The sequence below is a fragment of the Coturnix japonica genome, chromosome Z (assembly GCF_054131305.1).
Source record: "Coturnix japonica strain WE chromosome Z, WE-NBRP24, whole genome shotgun sequence".
NCBI classification, from domain to species: domain Eukaryota; kingdom Metazoa; phylum Chordata; class Aves; order Galliformes; family Phasianidae; genus Coturnix; species Coturnix japonica.
Window position 1 is genome coordinate 7,024,887 of NC_140702.1, and position 24,896 is coordinate 7,049,782.

The 24,896-nt window shown below is 43.3% G+C and overlaps 1 protein-coding gene across 1 annotated transcript; it reads right to left on the bottom strand.

The window, feature by feature from the left end:
- Positions 1 to 14,874: 14,874 nt before the first annotated feature.
- Positions 14,875 to 23,322, bottom strand: CDO1 (cysteine dioxygenase type 1). Its single transcript, XM_015849985.2, has 5 exons — positions 23,117 to 23,322; positions 21,386 to 21,463; positions 19,342 to 19,499; positions 16,948 to 17,117; positions 14,875 to 15,636 (listed from the first exon to the last, which is right to left on the bottom strand). The coding sequence occupies exons 1-5, from the start codon at positions 23,293 to 23,295 to the stop codon at positions 15,607 to 15,609; spliced, it is 615 nt and encodes a 204-aa protein (XP_015705471.1). The 5' UTR covers positions 23,296 to 23,322; the 3' UTR covers positions 14,875 to 15,606.
- Between the last annotated feature and the right edge of the window lie 1,574 nt (positions 23,323 to 24,896).

Here is a 24,896-nt window from a genome sequence, read left to right on the forward strand (position 1 = left end):
AATTGTAGTGTGTGTTCCTTTACCGTAGTGCTGAGAATTGCACAGAAGTACAGAGATTAAATACTTCCCTACATTTCTCTTGATGCCTGAGTTAACTTTGCCTTCCAGAAAGACGGCATCAGTTCAGCAGCACTAATTTCCTCTCCCAGCCTGCTGGGTTTCCACTGCCAACTAATGTCTCACAAAGCTTTCAGTGACAAGAAGTCATCAAATGGCTTAGGTTGGAAAAGACCTTAAAGAACATCTAGGTCCAGCCATCCTGCCATGAACAGGGCTACCACCCACACCTGATCAGATTGCCCTATTCAATTTGGCTTTAATTCTCCAGGGATGGAGAATCCACTTCTCCGGGTGAACTGTTTGGGTGCCTCCCCAGCCTCTGATTACATAATTTATGCCCAACTTATAATCTAAATCTTCTCTCTTTTAGTTTAAAACCATTTCCTCTTGTCCTACCACTATTAGATCGTGTTAAGTGTTGGTGTCCCTCCTGTTTGCAAGCTCCCATCTAGTACTGGAAGGCCACAGTGAGGCTCCCTGGAGCCATCTCTTCTACGAGCTGAACAAGCCCATCTTCCTCAGCCTTTCTTCACAGGATCAGTGCTCCATTCCTTTGATTCTCTTCATGGTCCTCCTCTGGACCCTTCCCAGCAGCTCCACATCTTTCTTGAGCTGCAACCCCCAGGTCTGGACACAGTACTCCGGATGTGGCCTCACAAGGGCAGAGCAGATGGAGACAGCCTCCTCTCTTGCCCTGCTGACCACCCCTTTTGATGCAGACAAGAATACAGTTGGCCTTCTGGGCTGCAAGTGCACACAGCTGGTTGATGTCCACCATTTTGTGGAGCAGAACTGTCCATCCCTTCTCTTCAGTTCTTCTCTCAGTGAATTCTTCTTCCTATGTATATATCTGGGATTGCTATGACTCAAGTGCAACACTGTGCATTTCACCTTGTTGAGTACCATTAGTTTCTAATGGACTCCCTTTTCAAGTCTGTCCAGATCCCTTTGAATGGCATTTCTCCTTCTATTGTATCTGCTGCACCACTCAGCTTGGTGTCATCAGCAAAACTGCTGTAGGTGCACTTGATCCCACAGGTCCCAAGACTGACCATTCTTGTAAATGGGAGCGATGTTTCCCATTGTCTCGTCACTGGAGACTTTGTCTGATAACCATGACTTTTCATACATGATGGAGATTGTCTTAGCATCAGCATCATTCAGTTCCTTCATATATGGAATGCATGTCATCTGCTCCTGTATGCTTGTATTCATTTAGTCCCAAAAGGTGCACTTGAACTTTCTCTTTGCTACAAGGGAAATTTTATTCCCTCAAGCTCTGACTAAAGGTTTAGGGGCATGAGAGATGTGGGAAGCCTGACTGCCAGTGAAGACTGTGGCAAAGAACTTGTTGAAATCCTCAGCCTTCTCCACATCTACTGAAGCCAGTTCTTGCTTCTGATTTTTCACAGGGGCCTGTCTATTCTGATAAATGTACCTGCAGAGCCCTATATGGTTATTGTTCATGTCCCTTGCTAAATTCAGCTCTATCTCTGCCTTGGCTTTCCTCATCCCACCTCCATACATCTGAATGGCATCCCTGCATTTTTCCAAGCCCAGACATCCCTTCTTCCTGTGTCTGTACACTTCCTTCCTATCTCTCCATTTGACCAGCAGGTCTTTATTGAGTCATGCCAGTTTCCAGCCTCTTCTGCTTGATTCCTTATGCCAGGGGATGGAAAGATCTTGTGCTTCCAGAAAGGTGTCCTTAAAAGGCTTCCATGTCTTTGAGAACAGTTTCTCAGGGGAGCTCATCCATTAATTTCTTAACCAGATGGAAGTTCACTCTCCTGAAGCTCAGGGTCCTGACTGCACTCTTTGGCAGGCTCATATTCTTCAAGATCAAGAGCTCAACCAGCGCATAGCTGCTACAGCCCAGACTGCCTCCAACTTGTTAATGATCTCCTCTGCACTGGTGAGCACCAGGTCCAGCAGCACTTCATGCCTGGTTGCTCTATCCAGTACCTGGACCAGGACATTACCCTTAAAGGACTTCAGCAGCCTCCTAGATTGTTTGGAGTCTGTCCTGTTGCTTTCCCAGCAGATATCTGGGTTGCTGAAGTGCCCCACCAGGATGAGAATCCTGCCTATCCCTTCTATGTAGGAGCTCTTTGTTCTCCTGGAGAGCAGAGCTTTGTCAGGTCGTTGGTCTGCCATTTTGTCAGATGCTTCAAAACGTGTTTTCTTATCAGCTTGTGAGACTGGTGCCGAAGGAAAACTTTGTAAAGCAAGTGTTGAAAATCTGAAGGAGATACAAAAAAATGCAAAGTGTCCAGCCTTGGAATAGGATGTGTAGAAGGCAGTAGTTAGAGATGTAGTCATGTTTTGGCACCCAAACTGAACTAGCAACCTTTGACACTATGCCAGTTCAGCTCTGGGTCTGAAACTTTTGGCATCGTGCCTCAACTTCACAGTATTTTTAAGTCTGGCGACAGAAAGAGAGAGAGCAAAAGAGACTGGAGAATTCAGAATATTTTAGATGCCTTGTTTCTGTTTCTCTTCTCAATTTACAAGAAACTATTCATGCCTTTCAGAAACTATGGAGAAACTTGTTCTCAAAGATCAGTGCAAGGAAACAACCCACATCTCTTATTTGAGTGTTATTTAGAAGTATTAAAAGTTATTTTCTCCTTCTCTCGCACAAAGATTACTGACAAAGTGATAAAGATATCTCTTTATCTGTGTGATAGAAGCTGTGATAGAAAAGTGAGATATTACTTCAGCTTGGGACTCCAGACTTTCTTGTTGAAAGGTTAACAAAAGACAGATGAAAATACTATGCAGATGTATCAGATGTATGGCATAAAATCACCAGTTCCTTCCCCAGTCCAATAACCTTGTTTATAAAAGCAAAATTATCTTTACAGTTCTGATAACTGTGGATTTTGCTCAGACGCCCTTTGCCTGCCCTCTGCATCTGGCACTAGTCTTCCTTTCACTCACAGATGTGAAGAAAAACACCCTCCCTGCAGGGCAGGCTGTGCTTCCCAGCATTGCTGCTGTGGGCTTTTTATGCTGAAGGTCTCAGTGGAGAGAGGGAGGGGTGCAGGATGGGCAGCTGCCCAGGACTGCAGGTCTGGCAGAGATGGAGATCCTAACTGTAGTCACTGCTCCCTTCTGTGCATTGTTCATACTACACACCAATTCCAGTTCTTCTACTAGCAGCTTTTATTGCCACTTTCTGCCATATTCTATTCCAGTATCACTCTGCAGTGATCCTGCAGGAAGATACTGTGGCAGCTCTGACAGGTGTTGCTGAGATGTGTCCTGCAGTCTGTCAATACACATGCCTGTTTTTTCCCACGCTGACTTGGAAGGGGAGGCAGAGCAGCAAGAGCATTCATTTGTCCACATTGGCAAACCCTATATATACCCCATTTGGTACTATTCATCCTTCTCTTTCCCCCACCCCCCTTCCATGTCCTGAATAGGATTAACAAACTGAGTTTTCCTTTAAGCCCTGGTGAACTTTACTAAGATACTCAGAAACTGCATCACTGGTTTTAAATAGTCTTTCTCACTGATGGTTCTCCTTGGCACTGTAATTTCTCATCACAGGCACAAACATTTTGCCACTGGCGGTTCTAGATCATGTCACCATCAGAGTGTGACATATTAACTTCCCAACAGTCTAGAGGTTTTATTTGTTGTCACAGATCTCTTTAAATATTGACCCCTTTAAACATTAAACATTATGGACAAACACCCCAGAGCTGATGATGCAGAGATTGCAAAATAAATTACTGTTTAAACTGTGGAATGTGCAACATGACAATTCGGAGCAGCTGTCAGGACCACCTCTGACTGTGCTCTGGAAAGTGGCATCACCAGCTGTGATGCTGGTGGTAGCAGAGGTTTCAGGTTTACTACAGGAAGCACTATCATCAAGTGAGTATACTGATGGATTGCTTTAATAAATCCAAATGCTGTACATCTTTCAGCCACACAAATGTCTGCCTCTGATATCATGGGCTAACAGAATAAAGTAGGAGGCATTACTTTCAGAGCAGCCCTTTGATTTTAGCTGAAATCAAGGATGCAATTTGGAAGTGAAACTCCTGATCACTCCCACATACCATGCAGTGAGGTCCTGCAGCACACAGTGTGGATTACTTGCATGTGTCAATAGCCCAGAAGATGCACTTCTGGAATGCCTCTCAAGTGCTCCAGCTTCATAGGGCTCCCAGCTCACAAATCAGACTAGTCTGAAGTAAAACCCATTCAAGTGAACGAATTGTAGCACATATGTCCTCAGCACCAATTGTTTTGCTCTACGCATCCACTATTATTGTGTTATACCACTTGCTGATTGTAATTACATAGCTCAGATGAACTTCATAGCTTGTTTGTTCTAATCCTACACTTCAGGCTTCTCTTCTCTGCATGTATTCCTCCATCCAACCACAAGTACATATTCGCAGTGCTGGAAGTAATTAGAAATTACTCCTTCCTCAGAAGTTTACATTCATATCCTTCTGTGTGAATCTGTTTTAAATTAAGTATATGGGTTATACTGCCTGATTTTGAGGATGTTTATCCCAGCCTGCATTCTGACCAGCAGTATCCCCCTCAGCAGAAGTTGAAGGCTTGTTCTCCATGTGAAGATCCAAATATGTACCTATCTTATCTTCAAACACGTAACTTCCAAATCCTATTTCTAAATGAACACTGATATGCTGAAAAAGCCATGTCTGCCTGGAAGAATGTATTTCTGTTTGGGACAAAGATCTCTCGTGAGCATCTGAGGTTACTTAGATGCCTCCCCTAGACACCCTTTTCCAGATATTTTGATGTTCTGTGTGCAGAAATGTAATACTATGGAAACATTAACAGGTATCTTCTTTTACAGAAGAAGAAAGACTAATGCTTGCCCAAGGATTACCTCCTGCATTTACAGTACTGCTGAGTCTTGGAATTTGATTTATTTCTCCTGCCAGTGACAAAAGACTCACAAATGTTCCTACCAAACACATCTGAAAGTAGGGAGCATGACTGCTGTAAAGGCAGTGCTGTTAAGTGCACATAAACTGGAATTTTACCAAGTCTGGTTGAATTTTAAAATTTAAGTTGAAGGTTACAGTCAACTAAACTGACCTTAAAGGACCTGGGGATAAAAGATGCAGGTTAATTTGGCTTTAAATCTGTGTAGAATGGTGTAGCAATGGCATGACCTGTCTGAAGGGGGACTGTTGGTTTTATTTTAGAAAACTGCTGAAAATTGTTTTCCTGAAAACATCACAATTCTGTAATAGATTTTTACCCTGCCAGAAGGGATTAACTGGCATGCAGTAAGATGCCAGATGGCTGAAGATAAACTAACTTGTTGTATATGAACGGAGAACAGTTTATCCTGTCAAAACACCAAGTTTCCCACAAACACAGGGCATAGGACAGAAAGTCTTAGGCTGAATTTTCATGAAAGAATTTCTGCTCCCAGGCACCTCAGTGCAGCCTAACAACAGCTATCTATCAGTGCTACTTTCATTCTGTGTGTAGTAGTACTTCACTACAGGAGTAAGAGTCTCATTAATTTTGGTGGTACTCCCAGCAGAGTACAAGCAGAACTCCTCAGAAACTGGACAGCAGCTCAGCAATGTGTTTGTCTGTCTTTAAATCTAGGAACAGTTCCAAACATCCCAGTGGTTGAAGTCAGTGGCATTCATACATGACTTAATTGAACTGAGACATTGTGCAGAGGAGAATTTTATGCAAGGCTGTTTTATCCGCTGCTTTCTGCTGGTGTTGCCAACAGCGGGGCTCAGCCCTTGGCAATAAATGCAATTAGCATTTAAAAAAGGAAACAGAACAAAATCCTAGTTTTCCCAGGTAAGGAGATCACTCACTTGGGACTTCATTTGGCAGATTCTGTAGTATATCAGGTCTGAGTTACTCTGGAAAACTGCTCAGTGTCTTGTTGATGTCTCCAGAAGGGAAACGAGTACAATGTTTGATGGCAAAATACTTCAGGAATGTGAATAAAAATGCAACCAACCAATTCTCACAGCTAGGAAACACTTTCTGAACACACATAGCCACACTGCTTGGCTGCCTGATGGTCAGAGCCCCGAACACAAGCTCTGCTCCAACTGGAAAAGAACATTTAAAGGGTTTATACAGCCAGCTTTCTAGCCAGGAAAGGTTGTTAAAACACTTCAGTTCTGTTTTTTACGCACTGTCAAAAGATTGTTTTTTTGTTTTGTTTTGTTCTGCCTTGTGTGTTTTCAAAGGCAGAACAGGAATATTTACAAAGGCTCTACTCATGTCATTATTTGACCATTGACTGACACCTCTTCTACAGGCTGGTGAAAGCTCACTGAATTGCGGCTTTGACTGGAAGGGGCTGATAGTGAAACCGAACACCTCCTCCTCAATTTCAAATATCTGCTCCTTTCAGCAAGTCAAAAGGGCCTTTTGTTGAAAGAGCACTGAATTGTGGAAAGCCAGGCAAGGAATTAAAAATATTTGTTTCCAGTTCTTTCCTCTGAGAGCCAGACCAGCCCTGTGACCTCTGAGCTCCGTGGAAGTATTCCTCCCACTCCCATCACTTGTGAGAGCCTGTGAGCTTCCAACAGGTGTTTTTTTCCCTGCAAAATCAGTTGGATGGATGGAAGATAAACTTACAAATGCTGGGTTACTTTGAATTATCTATGGTGGGAGAAAGCAAAGTTAAGGAGATATTGCTAAGCAGTGAGAACTTGTTTTCTGTGTATGTCACTGTGAACTTTGCCTTTTCAAGGCTAGATCTGAAAACTGAAGAAATAAGCTTGTACTTTTGGTTTCACATCATTTAATTGGATTTTGTGATTTTGATGCTTTTAAGCTGTATTTACGCGAAGTTGCCTACTGAAAGGATTTCAACAAGTTCCTATGAAACTTACAGACAACTGGCGCTTTCTCCTTTTCCCAGTGTTTTGAGCTATCATTTTTGAAAGTCCTGGAATTCACATGGGCTGATGTGCTTAGAAAGGTTTGCATTTCAGAGATGGGAATTCTGAGTGCTCATACAGCGTATGAGAAAGAATCAGTCCTGATATTCAGTATAAGACTAAACCAGGAATCCAAAATTTGCTTTTTCTTGGTCAATTTAGCTGATGTTATAGACGCCAAGTTAGTAGTCTAGAGAGGATAAAATAAAGACAGGCAGGGAAAGGCTAAAATGTTAAATAGATTTTAAGTGCTTGCTTCATATGGAACAGTATTTAAGTGTCTGTCTTCCCAAGTAAAAGTGGAGAATTTTACTAGGATGTGACATAATACAGACTCTATTTTGAACTGTAATAAGATTTAAGGTATTTTACTACGAAGGGAGAATCGCTGAGAACTTGAACAAGTGAGGCTTTGAGTCAGAGCCAAATGTAATCAAACTGTTTTCCAGCTACTGCTATGCAACATACCGGCAGGGCTTTTTCCTGGCCACCAGGGCTTGTGTTACATTTAACCTTGAGCAGTTCTGGCTTATTCACATGGCATTTATTTTAGTGAGACGTTACTGACCAATGTCCAGCAGTAAAGACACTGCCTGAACTTCATCCGTATTGGACCATGTGAAATACAACTGCAGACCAAGCAACACATCATCTCAGTGAGTACTAGGGATACTTAACATACTAGGAAAAGATGTGAAGAAAAAACAAGGTCTTATTGCAACTCTAGTGGAAAAATATTGTGACTGTGTTGAAAAACGTGTTTTTTTCAGCTGAAAGCCAACCAGGAAAAAGTCTAGAAAAAAGTAGAAAACAGTAAACAAATTCCTTTGAGATGAACTAATATTGCCCTCCGCAAAGGAAAGTAGTATGAAAGTAATGAAAACAAGCAGTTTGGAACCAGAACATGGCATCACAATCTCTGACCCCAGGCACTAAGGCACTAGCCCAGGCATTTCTGGTCCAAGGCACCTCTTGGAAGAACAGTCTGTTCCCTGTTTGATACAACATAATTCACAGGCATTTGTAAATGATAGCTGCCTAAGCTGAGGGGGGCCTAACAGGTGTGAAAGGCATTACTGCCTTGCTGATGCCCTTTCCAGCAGCAAAAGAGCAAAACTTTACTGTTACTATTGAGACACATCAAGGCCACTGAATCTAGTTCTGCTCCCATGGGAGACAATGGCAAGCACTCAGATATATTACAGAAGCACTTATTTGAAGGGCTTTTCTGAATAGAACATTATCACAAACTTCCTGTCAATTAGATTGTATTTATTATTATTACCATCATTTAGTAATTATTACCATTTTGCTGATATTACTGTTCTGTAACAGGGTCCAACTCTGTCAGGAACCTCCCTTTCAAATAGCAGATTGCCATCTCAACCATGAATTTCTTCCAAGATTAGATCATATGTGCTTGTTGTCTTCCTGCTGTAGAAGGCCACATGTGCCAGAATCCTCAACCATCTTTCCCAATTCTACTAGCTGGTCTAGCAGTGCTTGCTGAAAGATGCCATATTTTGGTTTAAAAGAGTTTCTGGGATGTTGTTCTTACTAACTTAATGGTTGTAAAACTGAGTTACAGGACCCAACCTTGTGATTTTTTTTTGAAGTGGTTAACTCCTCTATGCCTCACATTTGCATGCAAGGATTGTATGAAGAGGTGATGCCAAAAGAGCAGTACAGAGAAGCTATGGATAATTCCAGAAGACACAGAGGTAACCTGAGGAGTGTAGAGCAGCTGGCCTACGAGCTCCAGTGTCAAGATGCAGGTACCTAATAAAGAATTTATGCTTGGCTGTTGTGCCACAGATCCACAACTTCCCAACAGCATTTGGGAGCCTAATGTGGACCTCAGAACAGTGAGTGTGTTGCACCATTCCTCTAACAGTGCTCCGCTAGCAGAAAAGAACATTTCCTGATATAAACATCATCAGTTCGAATGAGATTGCTTTAAGAGATATCTGCCTTAATCCACGATGTCCCAACCCTTTTAGACAAGACCATGTACTTTGTCCCTTAATACGAACTTAATGTCCTTACTAAACAGAAATAAATCTTTTCTCAGCACTGTTAATGCTTGATATAAGCTATTTGCATCACAGTAACAAGGGTAGCAATAACATTGAGAAATCACCACTGTTTTTCACTGTTAAGTAATTGCCCTTTCACCAATCAATAATTCCAGATATTTTGAGGGGGGATGTTCCCCTCAGAGTCCTCAAAGGAATCTGTCATGGGGAGATCTTATGAGATCCTAGGAAGACTATGAGTTTCATGGAAAAGTGCTAAAGAAATCATTTGGGAGCTTGCTTATGTGAGGAATTTTGGTCTTATGACTTTGGGTCACTGCCAAAAGGACTGTTTGGTCCAAGAGCATTGGTTTTTCTTCTATGCTGTGTGATACTTAATGTATAGACACTTAGATCCTGATTATTTAAATCCATAATCACATCCATGATCCCAGAGCATGAGGTAGTGCGTAGATACATCTACACTTAATGTGCTTCTACTCATCCATGAGAAGCAGCTTCAGGATACTGCATTTCTTAACAACATGATTAGAGCATCTGCAAGAAGCTGTAGTTCCAAGTTGTGAACCTGGTGCAACATCAGCATATCTTCTTGTTTCCCATCCGAAACATGAAGGACGTAGCTAGTGGTTGAACTGGTTCTTTCTCTGCTTGAATGTTATCTGGCCACCACCCCTTCCTTCCCACTCTACACCAAGAACAGCTGAAAGGATGTGCAGCTGCTCATGAACTCTGGTGACTTACCACTCCACATGTAACCTCAACTGGGCACCGGTTTCAGTTTGTCTTTATAGCAGACTGCAGTACTCAAATTCACCATCAGCCAACCCTGCGACAAGGCTCTGGTCTTTGGAAAGCAGATGGGCTTTCCAGGTAGATGGCTGTAGGTAGCAATGACTTTGTCCATCTTAGATCACTGGTGGTGAGTCACGATCTTAAGTGTTCCTCACTGAATTGTACAAGTGCTTCACTCAGCTAATCTGACAGCTGATAGCCCGTGATTTTAAACCTCTGTAACACAGTACAGCCTGCTCAGAACTGGGGTCACAAACCCAAGCTCAAGGCACTGAAAACATGCAGTCATTTGCAATCACTTAATCTTGTTTCAAGTGACAGTAAGAGGTACTTTTCAGATATCCAAACAGAGAGAATCAACTGTTCTGAAGAAATGGCTTTTCACTGAAGTGAGCATTTAGTGTTCACCTCAAATGTGAGGTGAGCATTTAATATTGCAGCAACTCCGTGACTCGTTAACTTACTTACAAGCTGCCCCACCAGTTCAAAGGAATGGGAATTCCAAAGGCATTCTACATGTCAATATTTTGGTCCGTTTTTTTTTTTTTTGCTCAGCACCAACAAGTTTTCAAAACCCCACCTTTATTTTAGCATGATTCCATGGAAAGAACTTGCTGTTTGTTTTGAATCATTTTGAGCTCTGTGAAAAGACCTGCACAAGTGTTTGGGATGTCCTGATGACGAAAGGTGAATATTGTGACTGGGATTCAGAGTCAAAGAGTACAAAAAAGAGATGTGTTACCTCCTGTGGGAATGGGCTGCAAATAGCATTTGATACTTCCAGACCCTACTCCAACATTTCTGTTGTTACAATAGAAGTGTGAGGCAACTTAGAGACACTTCACAAAAACATTTCCTCTCCTTGTATTTTGGCTCTCCATGGAAGCTGATGATATTTCAGACAGCAGTAGGAATACAGACTAGTTGAGCGGGTGGAAAACAAGCTACACGTTTGCAGAGCTTTCTGCCCTGTATGGCAGAAAGTCACCAGCTTGACTATACTTCTATTTATTTTCTATGGCAGAAGTTCAAGCTGTATGAGTAGTGTAGGTATGACTCAACTCATTTGGCATATCAGAGTCTAATACACGGCATGAGATCTACCCATGGATGGGCAGCACCAGTGAGAGCACGCTGCATTTGAGTGAGTGAGCATCTCTCCGACTTGTTTATTACCATGTTTATTGAGGGCCACAGTCTGAAGTCTCACGTAATAAATTAAACCAAAATTAAGCACTCATTTGCAGCAAAGGCTTAACACAAGAACCATTAAGTCAGTGGATGTAAAACATTATGTCAGTCAATGACTGTATTCCTATTTCAGTGTACGCTGAGTAAATATCCAGCTGAAGAGGTGACGAAAGCTTCCTTTAGCCTCTGTGTTTAAAGAGGGCTGTTCTGCACATTTGCCTTGAAGAGAGCTTTTTCAAACGCCATTTCCTTCTCCGTGCATGTGCTCAGTGAAGATCCTTGTAACCGTAACCCCAGGCCCCCTCAGAGACCTTGTCACACAGTGAAATTGTTGTGTACCAAAGGTCCCATTGCCTCCCTGCAGGATTAAAGCTTTTTGGTGGGGTCAAGCCGTGGCTGCTGTAACTGTATGTTGCCAGACCTCAGATGCACTTACAGAGCACTTCTCTAATCTCCAGAGCTATTCCTGCTCCTCAGAGCTGCCTGTCCTTGTGCTTACAGCAGCATCAGGGCCATCTTCCAGGCGGGTGATGGACAGGAGGTCTCTGCACTGGTTCACCACTGCTGTTTTGCAATTCTTTTAAGGGCAGAGCTTTGTACCTGCCTGCAGACAGGCATAGGGGAAGGGACTCTTTTCAGCATGTCTGTTTGGGTGGTATGACTCAAATGTATGGCGAACATGTGATGTGTTCCAGGGGCAGCTTTGACCACATGGAAGAGAGGAGGAGGCTCATTCTCAGAGCATCCCATGGCATTGACCCACTGTTGCCAATGTATGGCAAATCAAACACTGCATTCACAGGGATGATATCAAAAACCAAACAACACAAGGAACTTTTTCTCTCAGAGAGTGGTCGGGCACTGGAATGGCTGCACAGGGAGGAGGTGGAATCGCCATCCCTGCAGTGTTCAAGAGATGTCTGGATGAGGAGCTATGAGATCTGGTTTAGTGGCTTATGGTAGCAATGGTGATGGGAGGACGGTTGGACTGGATGATCTTGTAGGTACTTTCCGACCCTGTGATTCTATGATCCTATGAAGAAATGCTGCTAAGTACATACTTGTAAAAATCTGTACCAGAGGAGGTGCCCACTGTCACTATTGCCACAGCTGAAACACACCACTCACTGCCTCGCTGTGCTCACATCCACTGTTTGGTCTCCATAAATACTCAGCAAGCATTGGTGAATGTCAGTGGGTGACATTTTTTCCACATGGAGGAATTCAGTGACAGCTTTTTCCTCCATACACACTACCGTGTCAGTCACCACTCTGTCACTGCCCCTTTGCTGCCATCTGTCTCACAGCTACAAAATGTAATGGAATATTGGTGGGAAGGTTCAACCTCTACTTCCATATCACCACCCTCTGCCTCTGACAACACAATAAAATAGGAGGCATTCTCTGGGAGCAGCCCCTGCAGAGTGAGGGATTGAGCTCCACATCATTCTGCTTCTCTCTGCAGTCACCATAGGTACATCACCTCTTTTAACCTTGGAAGGGTTATATCCTTGCAACATAGCTTTCTCTTCAGCATGACAGGAGTGTGGAAAATAACTATAAAGATTAGCTAGTGAATAGCACATCTTGTATCTTTGTGGTTTAGGGAAAAAAAAGACTTTGTAATGGAAACAGAGCTATGTGTAGGGTGGATTTTGGTTCTGCTATGTCCTGTATGTTGTCAAAAGAAGAAGAATACAAGCAAACTTTGTGCCATTTAGGCTTAAAAACCAAGCCACCCAGACCGAGGTGGCATTCCCCAACATATCCCTGTTGTCAGCCCTTCCACTGCATGCCAGGCACTTTGATATACCACCTCACCTTCAAAATTTCCAATAACAGCTCTCCAAAACAACAACAAAACCAACAAACCCTCACAATTGGCTGAACTGATGGAAATAATTTGTTGTGCTCCTGGCATTGTTTGGCCTCCCAGCACCTTTCTGTTGAATCCCTTTCACTGGACTTGCAGTTAAGTCACCAAATCGCTCTCACACTGACCTCCAGCTGTTGTCAGCCTGATGGTGTTAGTGGTACTGATAGCTTAGAGCAGTATCTCTGACCACTCCACAGCAACAGTACCAGATACCGATCCGTGCTTCTTTCACAGTGACCCTGCTCAATAGCACTTACTGGTTGAAAGTGTATGAAATACTGAACATCTGTTCATTACCAAGTGACAGCTATTTGTCACCCTATAGCATGTTGCTGCCTCATCAGCCAGCCACCTGGGCTGCTCTGAGCCCAAGGATTTTCACACGCTAGGTTTAATACACTGGTTGATCAGCCATAATAATGTGTAAATACTATTTTGCTACTACTGGTTTCTGTGTTTTAAGTCAGCACAGGTTACATGCGCACATTTGTGCAAGTGAAAGCATGATTCTCCTCATTGTATCCTGTGATATGAGGGATACTCCAAAAGTAATGCCTTCTATTTTATCTATTTTATGTGTGCGGCTAGCTGCAGTACTGTGTTTCTATATTGCTGTTCTCAGTGCAGCTAACTGCTTCTCTGATCGCTGTTATGCTCCTTGTCTGTCTCTGAGCTTCCCAGTTCATCTGAACTGACAGACCCTGTGCTCTGTAAACTGCTGGGTTCGCCCTTTAATTTAAGATAGTGAGCAAAAGCACAGACGCAGCTGTGAGCTACCTGCTCTCAGTGACCCTGCACAAGCAGAGCACCTGGATGACATAGCCTCAGCTCATCCCTGATGCTCACAAGGCAAAACATGTCAAAACTGAGCTAATCAACATTTGTCTTGACAAGGTTTTTCAAGAATTGGTTCCTGTGAATGACAAAAGCAAAACAAAACAAAAGGAACCAAACCATGCTAAACTCTGGGGTATGCCAGAGCCCAGAAAAATCTGAGGATTATTTATGTTTATGATCAATGCTTTTAATATCACTTCCAGTTTGAGGCTGTGAATCTCCTTAACCCACCCTCTGGCACAGCCTCCAGGTCCACCTCTCACAGACAGTCCTCACTGCTACAGCTTCCTCCTCTTTGCCTCTAGGGCTGCTTTGACTTTAATTTCTCATCCTCTTTTACTTCTATGCTCACTTTCTCTCCGCTCACTGCAAAGCACTTAGAGCCTTCCCACAGGCTCACAGAGTAAATGCAACTCAGTCATAGACTCATAGAATCACAGAATGACCCGGGTTGAAAAAGACCACAATGATTATTTAGTTTCAACCCCCCTGCTTCGTGCAGGGTTGTCAACCACCAGACCAGGCTGCCATAGCTTAATTTAAAAACCATGACACTGCTTAAGCATTCTGTGAAACTCTGAAAGAGCCTCCCTGAAAACAGGATCTCATTGGGTAAATAATATTTTCTGGGCTTGTCAAGATGTGTGACTGATCTAGGAAGATTACTGTTAAAGCTTACACTGCTAACTGAGTAATGAGCCCCCACCTAACCAGACCTTCCACACATGCTCTATATTAACACGCTATCTGTGTTAAGCAATTAGCACAGCCTCAGTGAGGGCAGCTTCAGAGAATCATAGAATCATAGAATCACAAGATTGGAAAGGACCTATAGGATCATCTAGTCCAACCGTCCTCTGGGCTTTAGTGATGTTTGTACATATAAGCAGTTAACTTTTATCAAGATGGTGCTTTCCTTGTTATTATCTTTGAAGATAAAACCAAGCATTGGTAAACTCAGTTGCAAATCTCCCACCAACTTAATTGGCATCAGAATTCTCTGCATGTTTGAAATACTTCCAGCTTTCTAAATCCTTATTTAAAGGCTTATTATTTGACAAAGTCTTTTATGGCTATGACCAATGTGGACATTCATAAAGGGTGATGAAAATCTCAGTTACAAAGATTAAAAAAAAGGCTGAAAACTACAAAATCTGTGCACAAATCCAGTTTTATTTCAGTTACCTGAAAGGACTTCAGTAGCTACACAGAACACTTTGGAAACTGGACATCAGTTGTGTTATGTATGATTAGCCTCATTAAAAACCCAAATCTCTGCCCAATCAGTTCTGAAAATCACTGTACACAAAGCATTTTGCTGCTCCCATTTTAAACAAGATCCGACGAATGAAAATGTAAAAAAAAAAAAAAAGGAAGTAAAAAATGCACAAAACTATCAAAATGGCTTTTTAGATCATTAAAACCTAAAAGAGTTAATAATAAAAAACAATAATCTGCTAATTGTATCTAGTGTACTACCATAGGTACAAATGACTGGAAGCTTACAGGTGTATGTGGTTATTAATCACACTGAGAATATACATACGTCTAGGCCTATTAAGTAGTGTTAGATGATGTTTAAAACCCTATTTCTGATACTCTCAGTAGGCAACAGAAGCAGAATCAAAAGGAGGCTAGAATCAGAAAGCCAACTACTTAATTCTGGCTTGGCAGTAGCCCAAGGAAAGGCATCTAACCTCTGAAGTAGTTGATGGCACTAGCTGGCTTAGTGTCCCATGATCACCATTCACTCAGGGAAAACGGGGGTTTGCTGGAAGCTGCCCTAGTGTCGGTCTACACACAAGAAGTATACAAAGAGCCACGTGAGTCTTCTGTCCCTGGTTCAACATTCAGCAGGTCTTGTGCAAACACGTGCTGGTGCTCCTCAGTTGTTCTCCTGTGGCATTGCCGTGGCCTGCAAGTGAAAAGGACAGGTTGCTGTTTTAAGAGGCACTGACTATCATTGCTCATGGGGTACCAGCTCCCAGTACTGCTTGCAAGGCATCCCACTTGTTTAACAGAGGGTGCTGTGACTCTCTCTGTATTTTTAACTTACAGCTCTCTGCCTCTGTGTGTCCTTCTGAGATATGGTAAGCAGGAGGAAGCCTGAGTTTCCACTGAGCTTTCCAGAAACCCTCACCCAGGCCAGAAGGCTGTGGTAGCATGAGGTCATTTCAGATGGCTGGATGGCCCAGCCCAGACACCGCTTTTCCCCTTGCTGGAATTTCATTTATAGCAACTCATGGAAGAGACCCAGTGACTAAGATTTACCTCTGTCCAGTAAGACAGATCCCCACTAAAGTTAGAGGTATTATCAATTGGTTATAGATCAAGAGTAGCAAAACAGTCCAAGACTAATTTTGCATGTTATCTTACATGATCATGTTATAACATGACAAGTTTGAAATAATTTACATTGTTCTCACTGATTACATTAAACTTTAACAGGATCTTATTTAGGGCTCGCTCTGTTAAATGGCTGAGCACTGAATTTCTTGCTTCTGTGAAGGGTGAAATTGTTCAGTATCCAAAAGAACACAATCATTGAACTTCTTATGAGTCTGACCAACCAGAATCTCTTTTCCCCCCCTTGTCAGAGGTTTTGTTTCCCAATGCATGGAATAGTGCTAGAAAGAGCCCTAATAAGCTCTCCCAGATGTCCTAGCATGGTCTCCTAAGGCTGATATTAAGATTTCTATACCACCCAAACGCAACCTCATGTTGTTGCTTAAGAATGCAGCCAACAGCCAACCAGACAACTCCTTCTCAAAGCACACTTTTTCCATTTCAAAGTTTCAATTTTGAAGAATTATATTCGGTTTATTAAAAAAAAAAAAAGCTTCAGTTCACTGTAAGTTATGAGGCTTAAAACATCTGACTTGAAACCTGATGCTTTTTTGGCAGAACAGTTTATACAGGAAATGTTACACATGACTTAAACTGGCTCAAACGATCTGGCCACTTTGCTGTTTTCCATTGACTAGGTTGCATTTACCATCATTTGCTGCCTGAAGGCATGCAGCTAAGAGCCAACTTCTCACTCCTCAGCACAGAACTTATCTCCTGCTGACCAAAGGGAGACAGGCTGTTTCACCACTCACAAAAACTGGTCTACTGAGTCCACAGGATGGGGGAAATAGGGTTGTGGGCTGAGCAGCCAAATCCAATGTTATCACCCTGTGCTCAGAGCTGAGGGCTGCTGGGCAGCGTGCTGCCTCCTACTTACACAGTGAGTCCTCTCTCCAAACTGGCTGTAAAAGGTCATCTTGACTTTGTGCTTGTGCCCGGTCCTCTGGTCAAAGGTGTTGCAGCTGTCAAAGGGCGGGCTGTACAAATGCAGGCTGACAGCAGTCTCTGTGTGGCTGATGTTCTCCACACGGTGCAGGCCAATGGAGTCTATATAAGTTGGGGCATGTAACAAGAAGTTAACAGGCAGATTTAATGAGATCTCAAATGTCTGGGAGAAAAGAAGTCATCTAAACTAAAACTAGTGAGCGAGCCAGTTAGGCATTCCTGCACTTTTAAGGGCAATGCATAACTCAGTGCAGGGAATCTGACTGCTGGTCTCCAGCACATGTTCCCAAATACTTCACATCACCTCACAGCCTTCCACACCTCCTGTGATGCTGGATTATCTGCTACTAGCTGAGGGCTAATAGGAATCCAGAAAAGCCTAAGGGCAGCCATGCTATCAGTTATTTTCAAGCTATGATTTCTAAAGGTAATTTACTTTCCTCAGAAAAAAACATCAAGATGTGATACAGGGAGGAAGTTTTCATATTACTAATCCTTATTCCACGTAACAAGGACATCAGTCATGTTAACAGTCAGCTACTCATATCTGAGGCAGAGACGTGGTTATCTTCTGTTGGAGGCATCTGTTTACTAATTAATCTTTCCGGGGTGTTGGTTTGGAGAACAACAGCCTTCTCATTCCTCTGATCTTTTGAATAAGGTGACAAATTACTAGTGACTGGCACACTTCCAGCCTTAGCTGAATAGCAAGCATAATTCAACTTGTAATAAAACAAGGCACTGTCTGTTGTGTGGCTTCTAACAAAGTACTGGTGCCTGCTGGAGCAATGGAGTAGAAATCAAGCAGTCACATGAAAATGTAAGGTATGAAGAATCACATCTACCCAAAAAAAATCCAAAAACTATTTATACCTACAATAAATTTTTGGTTTTGAGTTATGCAAAAGAGACCCTGTAATCAATTTCATGACTGCTGGAAACAATTCAGGCTTTTGAACTTGCACTAGTCTGTTATATAACACCTACACTGATATTGCACTATGTTGGCATATTACTCTGCGAATCTTATGGATGCTTTTAACTTTGGTACATTGGAAGTGTAAGATCCAAGTGTCATTACTGTAATTTACTTAGATAGAGGATATGGAGTCCTAATTCTATGCTCACATAATAGAAGGCTCGCATGGACTCAGCTGCCTGGATTTTAACCTCAAAAGCAAAGTACAGCAGTAACCAAGAAGCACGACGTAGAAACATGAGGCTCATTGTTGAAGTAGTTAAGGTAATCAACACACCACCGGTGTTTTCCTTCTACTTGTTTATCTATCTGCCTTATTATTCACTTATTTTTAAAGCAAACTGTCAGCCAGGAAACATGTCAGAGTTCCAAACTGCCCCAGAGAAGTAAATATCAAATTTGTTTGCTTTAAATAATAGAGAAAGTTTGGATTAGTTGCACATAGAGTATAATTGCTTGCAAGGGAAATAACTGCATAGTGAGGAAGATCTATATGAGCACGAGAACCACTGCACACACAGCTCAATACGAGGCTCTGCTGAGGAGCTCCATGGCTCAGCCCCACCAGCTGCACGCTCCAGTTTCTAAGCCATCACACAGAAGGCAGATTCCCCCCCTTCTCCAGGGCTTTGCCACTACTCAGCAGTACTCACTTCTCCTCAGCACAATGTATAATGTCTTTCATAGGATTAGACCACGATAACCAGCTGGTGATTTCCAGATGGCCTCCAGCACAGCACAACACGGTGATAACTACAGGGACGCGCAGTGGCACAGCTTTAGGTATCTAGGCAACCATGCTGCTGGAGACTTGGTTGTCTCTCATTGCCTGTGAGATGAGGCAATCTTTTTGTAAACTGAAATGCTCAGGTCTGCCCAGTTGTGCTGACACTGCAGCACTGTGCTTTCCTGATGGTTTGGACAATAAACCTTGGGATCAGGGCCTTCGCTTCTGCCTGCTCCGTGTACTCCATCAACAGCTTTTGTATTAAGATGATTCAACTGTCAAGGCTTTGGTTCCCTTATTTCTCAGGAAAGCTCGAAGTTTATAAGCAACTTCAGATATTTATTTTGGACTGATTAGGGTAGAGGAGCTATCTAGTACATTTAAGTATCAAGCAATTGTTGCAATGACTTATGAGTGAGTTGAAGGACTATTCTGTTGTTTTACTGAATGTTAGTGTGCAGTTTATGCAGAACCTAAAGATCCCTGTTCTTTAGCAATCATGCAAAATGCCATTAGCATCATACTGTTAGATGCAGGAGACTAGAGTGCACACAAACTCTTCTGTTAGAAAAGGGACTCAAGGTTAAGTACTTGTCAAACAAACTATTGGAAGAGCTTACCATTAATATAGGCGCATTGATTTTCTCTCAAAACTCGCTCCGATTTCTTAGTCATTTCACCATTCCCTTTTTTCTCAGGCCATTCAAACAGCGTCTCCTTTAGATTTCCCTGGAGGATCTTCATAAAGCAGTGTGAATCAGTGTGGTCATGGATGCTGCTATATATGTGAAAACAATAACCAAACTCAGAAAAGGATATGCATATTTAATACTGCAAGCTGAACAGATGGCACAGCATATAGTATGTGGATGTAGCCCTAGAGTTACATGCAATTGCACATGGGTCATGCACAATAATCTTAGGAATAAAGAAAAAACAACTATGCAACAACATCCAGAGCTACTAGGATATGCCTACTTAAAAACGATACATTAGAACCATACGGGGATAAGTTTACAGCATTTAGGGAAAAGTCAAGATATTGGTCAACATGTGAAATCTCCAGGGAAAAATACAAAGGAAGTCTGAGAAGGACAGAAAAAAACCTCTTCAGAACAGCAACTCCTGCGGGCCAAGGAACAGAACAATGCTTTCCACAGTGATCTCCAGGCAGAGGCCAGCCTAAACTTGCAAATACATCTGATATTTACAGATTCACTATGTTTCCTCCCAAAACATGGGATAAATCGGTGATTTCCACTTAATTTCTTTATTATTGGGGTGCATAGGCACTTGCTGAATAAAGAAAACAGTGTACTTCTCACTCTGATAAGCACAGCCAGCTATAGCAACCTGTTAATTTCACTGGTATGGCAAAAATGAACAAAAACAGCAGGATCTGGCACAATCTGTGTGTTTGCTTGGTCTGTCTCCTTGCTCAGAACTATGCTCCATTTGCTACAATTGGAGATACGTGGGCTAGATTTTGTTTGGTTTTATTTTTCCTTTATAAATAGAGGAAAACTGTTACAGCAGCCAGCAGACTGGGACAAAGGGAGAGCTCTCCATTCACTGTGTTGGTGGAGGAAAGGGGAATTTGGCCCACAGTCCTATTGAGTTTCAGTCAAAAACTTGGTTTTTAATACATCACTGTTTTCAGTAAACAAACTTCTTTAAATGTTTTGTTTCTTCAGTAAACAAATTAGCTTCCCTACAAAAGGACACTCAAGAAGGCAGAGCTTACTTCAGGCACAGAGCACTTCACAAATGACACATTGTCATGGTCCTTCCACAAGCCATGAGAACAATGTGATCCTCCTCATGTCAGAAGCAGAAATCTGCTTGTGGTCTCCCTCCAGCTCTTTTAATTGCTCATTCAGCTCAAACAGAGTTTGATATAAATCACAGCCTTTGTGAGAATAGCCCAGAAGGAGCAGAGGTGGTGGGCTTCATTCTTATTTACATCTCTCTGGGTATAACCTCAAGGCATCCAGTAGAGAATACCATAAAAGTTTGCTATGCGTGCTCAATTAAAACAAAAACCTCATCCTCACAGCTCCCTTGGTCTTCTACTTATATAAAAAGCCAAGCAGCAAAAACATGCAAGTTTTGTTATTTCACTTCGTGTTTTGGCCAATGTTTCGTGAAGGACCCTCTATGGGACAGGTCTTTCCCTCAGGCTGGTAGGAGCACACAGCTCACAGGGAGGAGATGGGATGTCTGAACCCACAGATCAGAGTCCTCAACTAGATGTACTTTTATACCGCAGCGTGGCAGAGGCTAGATTGAAACAACACAAGAGAGCAACGGCTGCCTAAACCAGACCAAATCCTTAAACAGTGGGGTCCATCCAACCTGCCCTGCCCGCAGGACCCATTGCAGTACTGGGATTAAAAACAGACAGAAAGGGAGCTTAATTTGGCACAAGTGTTTATTCTAAATGCTCTAAAAATGTCCATGAGGTACAGCCTTGCAAAAGCTAAATAAATAACCAAGTGTTCAGGACTGCTATCCAAAATGAATAATGACGAGTTCTGTTCTGCTTAGTTTCCAGACATTTTCTAACAGCTTGTGTGGGGCTGATTATTTTCCTCTTCTCATTTAACAACGAAAGATACAGCAGCTTTTATATGTTTGCTAAAGCCGTAATCTTTGAATACAAACCTGCCATGTCCTTCACCCCAGCACAAGATCATCAAGTTGAACTTTCCATTTCCATTGTCCACGAGATTTCTGGTGTATCTGCAATATAAAGTGTTTGCTTTTCTAACTGTACTGATATGCTCGTAAAAGACAAAATTATATAAACACTGCTATAAAAGAAAGCTGCAACATGAATATAAGGACACAGTTTATATCTGACAGTCGTATTGCTTTTGAATTACATGGATGGAACAGAGTTTGGGAACTGTGAGTCCAAGACAAGAGTGGTAGATGGGATCAGATCAAAATAGTTACTGAATGAAGTCACTCCAGCAGCTGGCTTATAATTAGAACCAGAAGACTGCTATGAAGTAAGAAAAATACATGGTAACATTATTTTACAGCTCTTTTTTTGGATATTCTTGGCTCTTTCTCATTATGCTGCATTCATTTGAACTGGGCCAGAAAAAAGAAGAAAGAAAAAGAAAAGAAAGAAAGAAAGATGTCAAGTTTTCACTTAGAATTTTCAGGACAAGAATATACATCTCACACCATAGCGTTCTTGTACCTAGACCCATACCAATGGGGCTAATCCCTGCCAGCATTTTGCTGTCTTAAAGGTAGAAGACAAAATACTTGCTTTTAGAGGCTTTGCCATCAGTGTGTATTCTGGAGTGTTATTTGCTCTTGAGGTTTGAAGGGGTTTTCTGAACAGCCACACCGGTTTCCTTGCATCCCTGGCATGCCTTTCCTACTCACCTCATGCTGCTGGGAAGCTCCCTGCAGAAGCTCCCTCCTTTCTCCTTGCCTATTAAATTGGTTGCCATACTGTGGCTCTAATGACTCCATGCCTCCAACTATTATGGTGCCACTCACCCACTGATTTTGTTTTAGCTTTAGTCGCGGTCATTAGCACTTTGCCAAATAAATCAAATTTATGCCCATTAGAGATGCCTTGCTTTTATCTAAATGATGCAAGCACATATGCACAGAAACTGCCTGATATCAATTGATTTTGTAATAGTTTCTTCTAGATTCCACTCTATTGCAATGAAGATGGGATGCCTGCAGCAGATCACATTCAAAGCATAAAACCTATGCTAACACGCCACCTCTTAGCACTCAAAATCTACGTGTGCATTAGGCGGGCATATTTCTCCTACCATGCCAGAGCACAAGCAATCAGTGCTGGCAACGGAATGAACTCTTCAAGTGCTGTTATTTCAGTCAGCCGGTCAGGCTGCCAGGCATGCTGGCATTAGAAGGATTTCTAATCCTTACTTTCCTTAAGTTTGTGATTTGTCCCAGACAGAGAAAACACGAGACGAAGACGGGTTAAGAAAGACAGAAGGAAGAGTCCGTTCGGTCTGCAAGTTTCAAGGGAGATGCTCAAAAGAAATCCATCCATTTTTAAGTGCAAGTGAAGCCACCAGCGGCAGGAGCAGTCCATAACCGCGCCGTCACCCGAGAGCTTCGCCCCGCGGACGTCCGGGGCAACAACCCCCGCTACAGCCCCACGCCTTACAAACCCGAGGGGGCCCGGGCCGGGGCTGCCTCCATTGGCCGCAGCCGCCCCGCCCGCTCTCCGCCCCGGCTCGTCCCTCCGGGGGCACCACGAGGACCACCGCCCACCCCCGACCCCGGATCGGGATGGCGGCCCGAGCCCGAAGTGCTGCGGGGCACCGGAGGGGTGCGGCGGGGGGCGGCAGGGCGAGGGATGAGGCTGTATCCCCAGCACCCCCACTCTCCTACCTGTACTGATCGAACTGGGCGTACTGCAGCCACTCGTCGGGGTTGCTCTCGTAGGATTCCATCAGCGCCTGCACCTCCTCCACGCTGACTTTATCCTCGGCGAAAAGCCGGTGGAGGATGCGGACCAACTCCTCCAGGCTCCGCGCCTTCCACATCTCCGTCTGCACCAGCTGCTCCATCGCCGGTCACCGTCAGCCCCGCTGCCCTATAGCCGGCTCCGCCGCCCGCTTTTATGCGCCGGGAGGCACGGCCGGAGCTACCACCGCCCCGGCGGGCGGAGGGGCCGGGCGGCGACGGGCGGGACCGCGGCCAGGCTTTGCCCGGCCCCGCGGCGGCACAGACACCGGCGGGCGGAGCACGGAGCGATGCCATCGAGAGCCCCTCGGCCGGGGACGGCGGGCAGGGGGCGGCCGAGGAGGGGATAACGCCGGGGGAGGAGGAGGTGGTGATTTCGGGCCAGCTTTGTGAGGTCTGAAAGAGCCTGGATCCGTGCAGTGCAACCGGGAGACTCCGGTAATGATAGACACGGCCACTGCGTGGCTAAACGAAAAGCATCCATTCTTTTCAGCAGAAGAACAAGCGCAGCGCTTCCCTTGGTGGGAAGTTCAGCGCTTGGTGATGTTCAGGTATTTAAACACAGGAAAAACAAACAAACAGACAAAAAAACTTACGACATTATGCTTCCATTGTTAATTCCAGAAACTTCAGCACTTTGATTCGCTTGCCGCAGTGTTGATGGCATAATTAGGGATGCCTTTAGATGCAACAGGAAGAACACTTTGTGCCTTACTGTGTTACAGCTGAGGGGTCAGACTGGATTTCCCTACTGCAGTTTCACACTGCTGCTCTCGTTGGTTACAACTCACTTATAACGCTGCAAACATATTTCTTTTCCCTTTAACTTCATGGCAAGATTGATATTTTTCTAGTGTACTCCTTCCCTGTTCTCCTGCCATTTGTTCCTATTCAAATCTATTCATAAATATTCTCATTTTGAGTATTTCAGCATGAGGTGTTAATCCTGACAATCTCTTGAAGGACATCATTAATTGACTGCATGGAAATTAATTGATTGCTTATGGATTTTTACTCACCCCGCTGACAGAAATGGATCCGAGCTCACATGCAGTAGTTGATGCCATCATTATGGCATCACAGTATAATCATTCATTAACAGTGAATCATTCTTGCACTTGTTACGATACAAATTCACTGAGAAGCACAGAGGAAAACAGTGAACTACTCCTGCCTTAGGTGATGGCAAGTTGGGCTCTAATCACAGCAGCACTGCTTCGTGGTCACAAGTCAGTGACAGAGACAGAAGGCTGATAATCCTCACTGAAATACATTGCAATTTCAGACCCAAAGAATTACGGTATGGCTACTGCCTTTTTCTTCAGACTTTGAGTGATTTAAAGACTGTGCCCTGCATCTGAAAACTCAAGTGGCTCAGCCTACGACACCAGACACTTCTATTGCACATGAGCTCTTGGACAGATGTCATTTGTTCAGAAGACACCGTCTGAGTTAGAACCAGGAAGAAACGTAAGTGAATACTCACTGCAAATGTAACTGAGATGTAACTGGAAAACATGTGGGAGAGCTGCACAGAATAAACCATACAGGCTCCTAAAATAATTAGTTTGATCCAATTTCAGTGTGTGGTTGGTGTGCTGCTTGAAAGGTGTCTGTGTTAGAAATAAAACACGAAAGACTGGCACCCATACTCTCTCTGTGTGAGAACCAGTTTAAAGTAGGCTTGTGTTTCTTTAGATTTGCA

Coding starts and splice junctions, on each gene's coding strand:
- CDO1 (XM_015849985.2), bottom strand. CDS start 23,295: ATGGAGCAGCTGGTGCAGACGGAGATGTGGAAGGCGCGGAGCCTGGAG. Junction 21,464..23,116: donor GCCCAGTTCGATCAGTACAG/GTAGGAGAGTGG, acceptor TTTATATTGCAG/ATACACCAGAAATCTCGTGG. Junction 17,118..19,341: donor TCAATGCGCCTATATTAATG/GTAAGCTCTTCC, acceptor CAACTTATATAG/ACTCCATTGGCCTGCACCGT.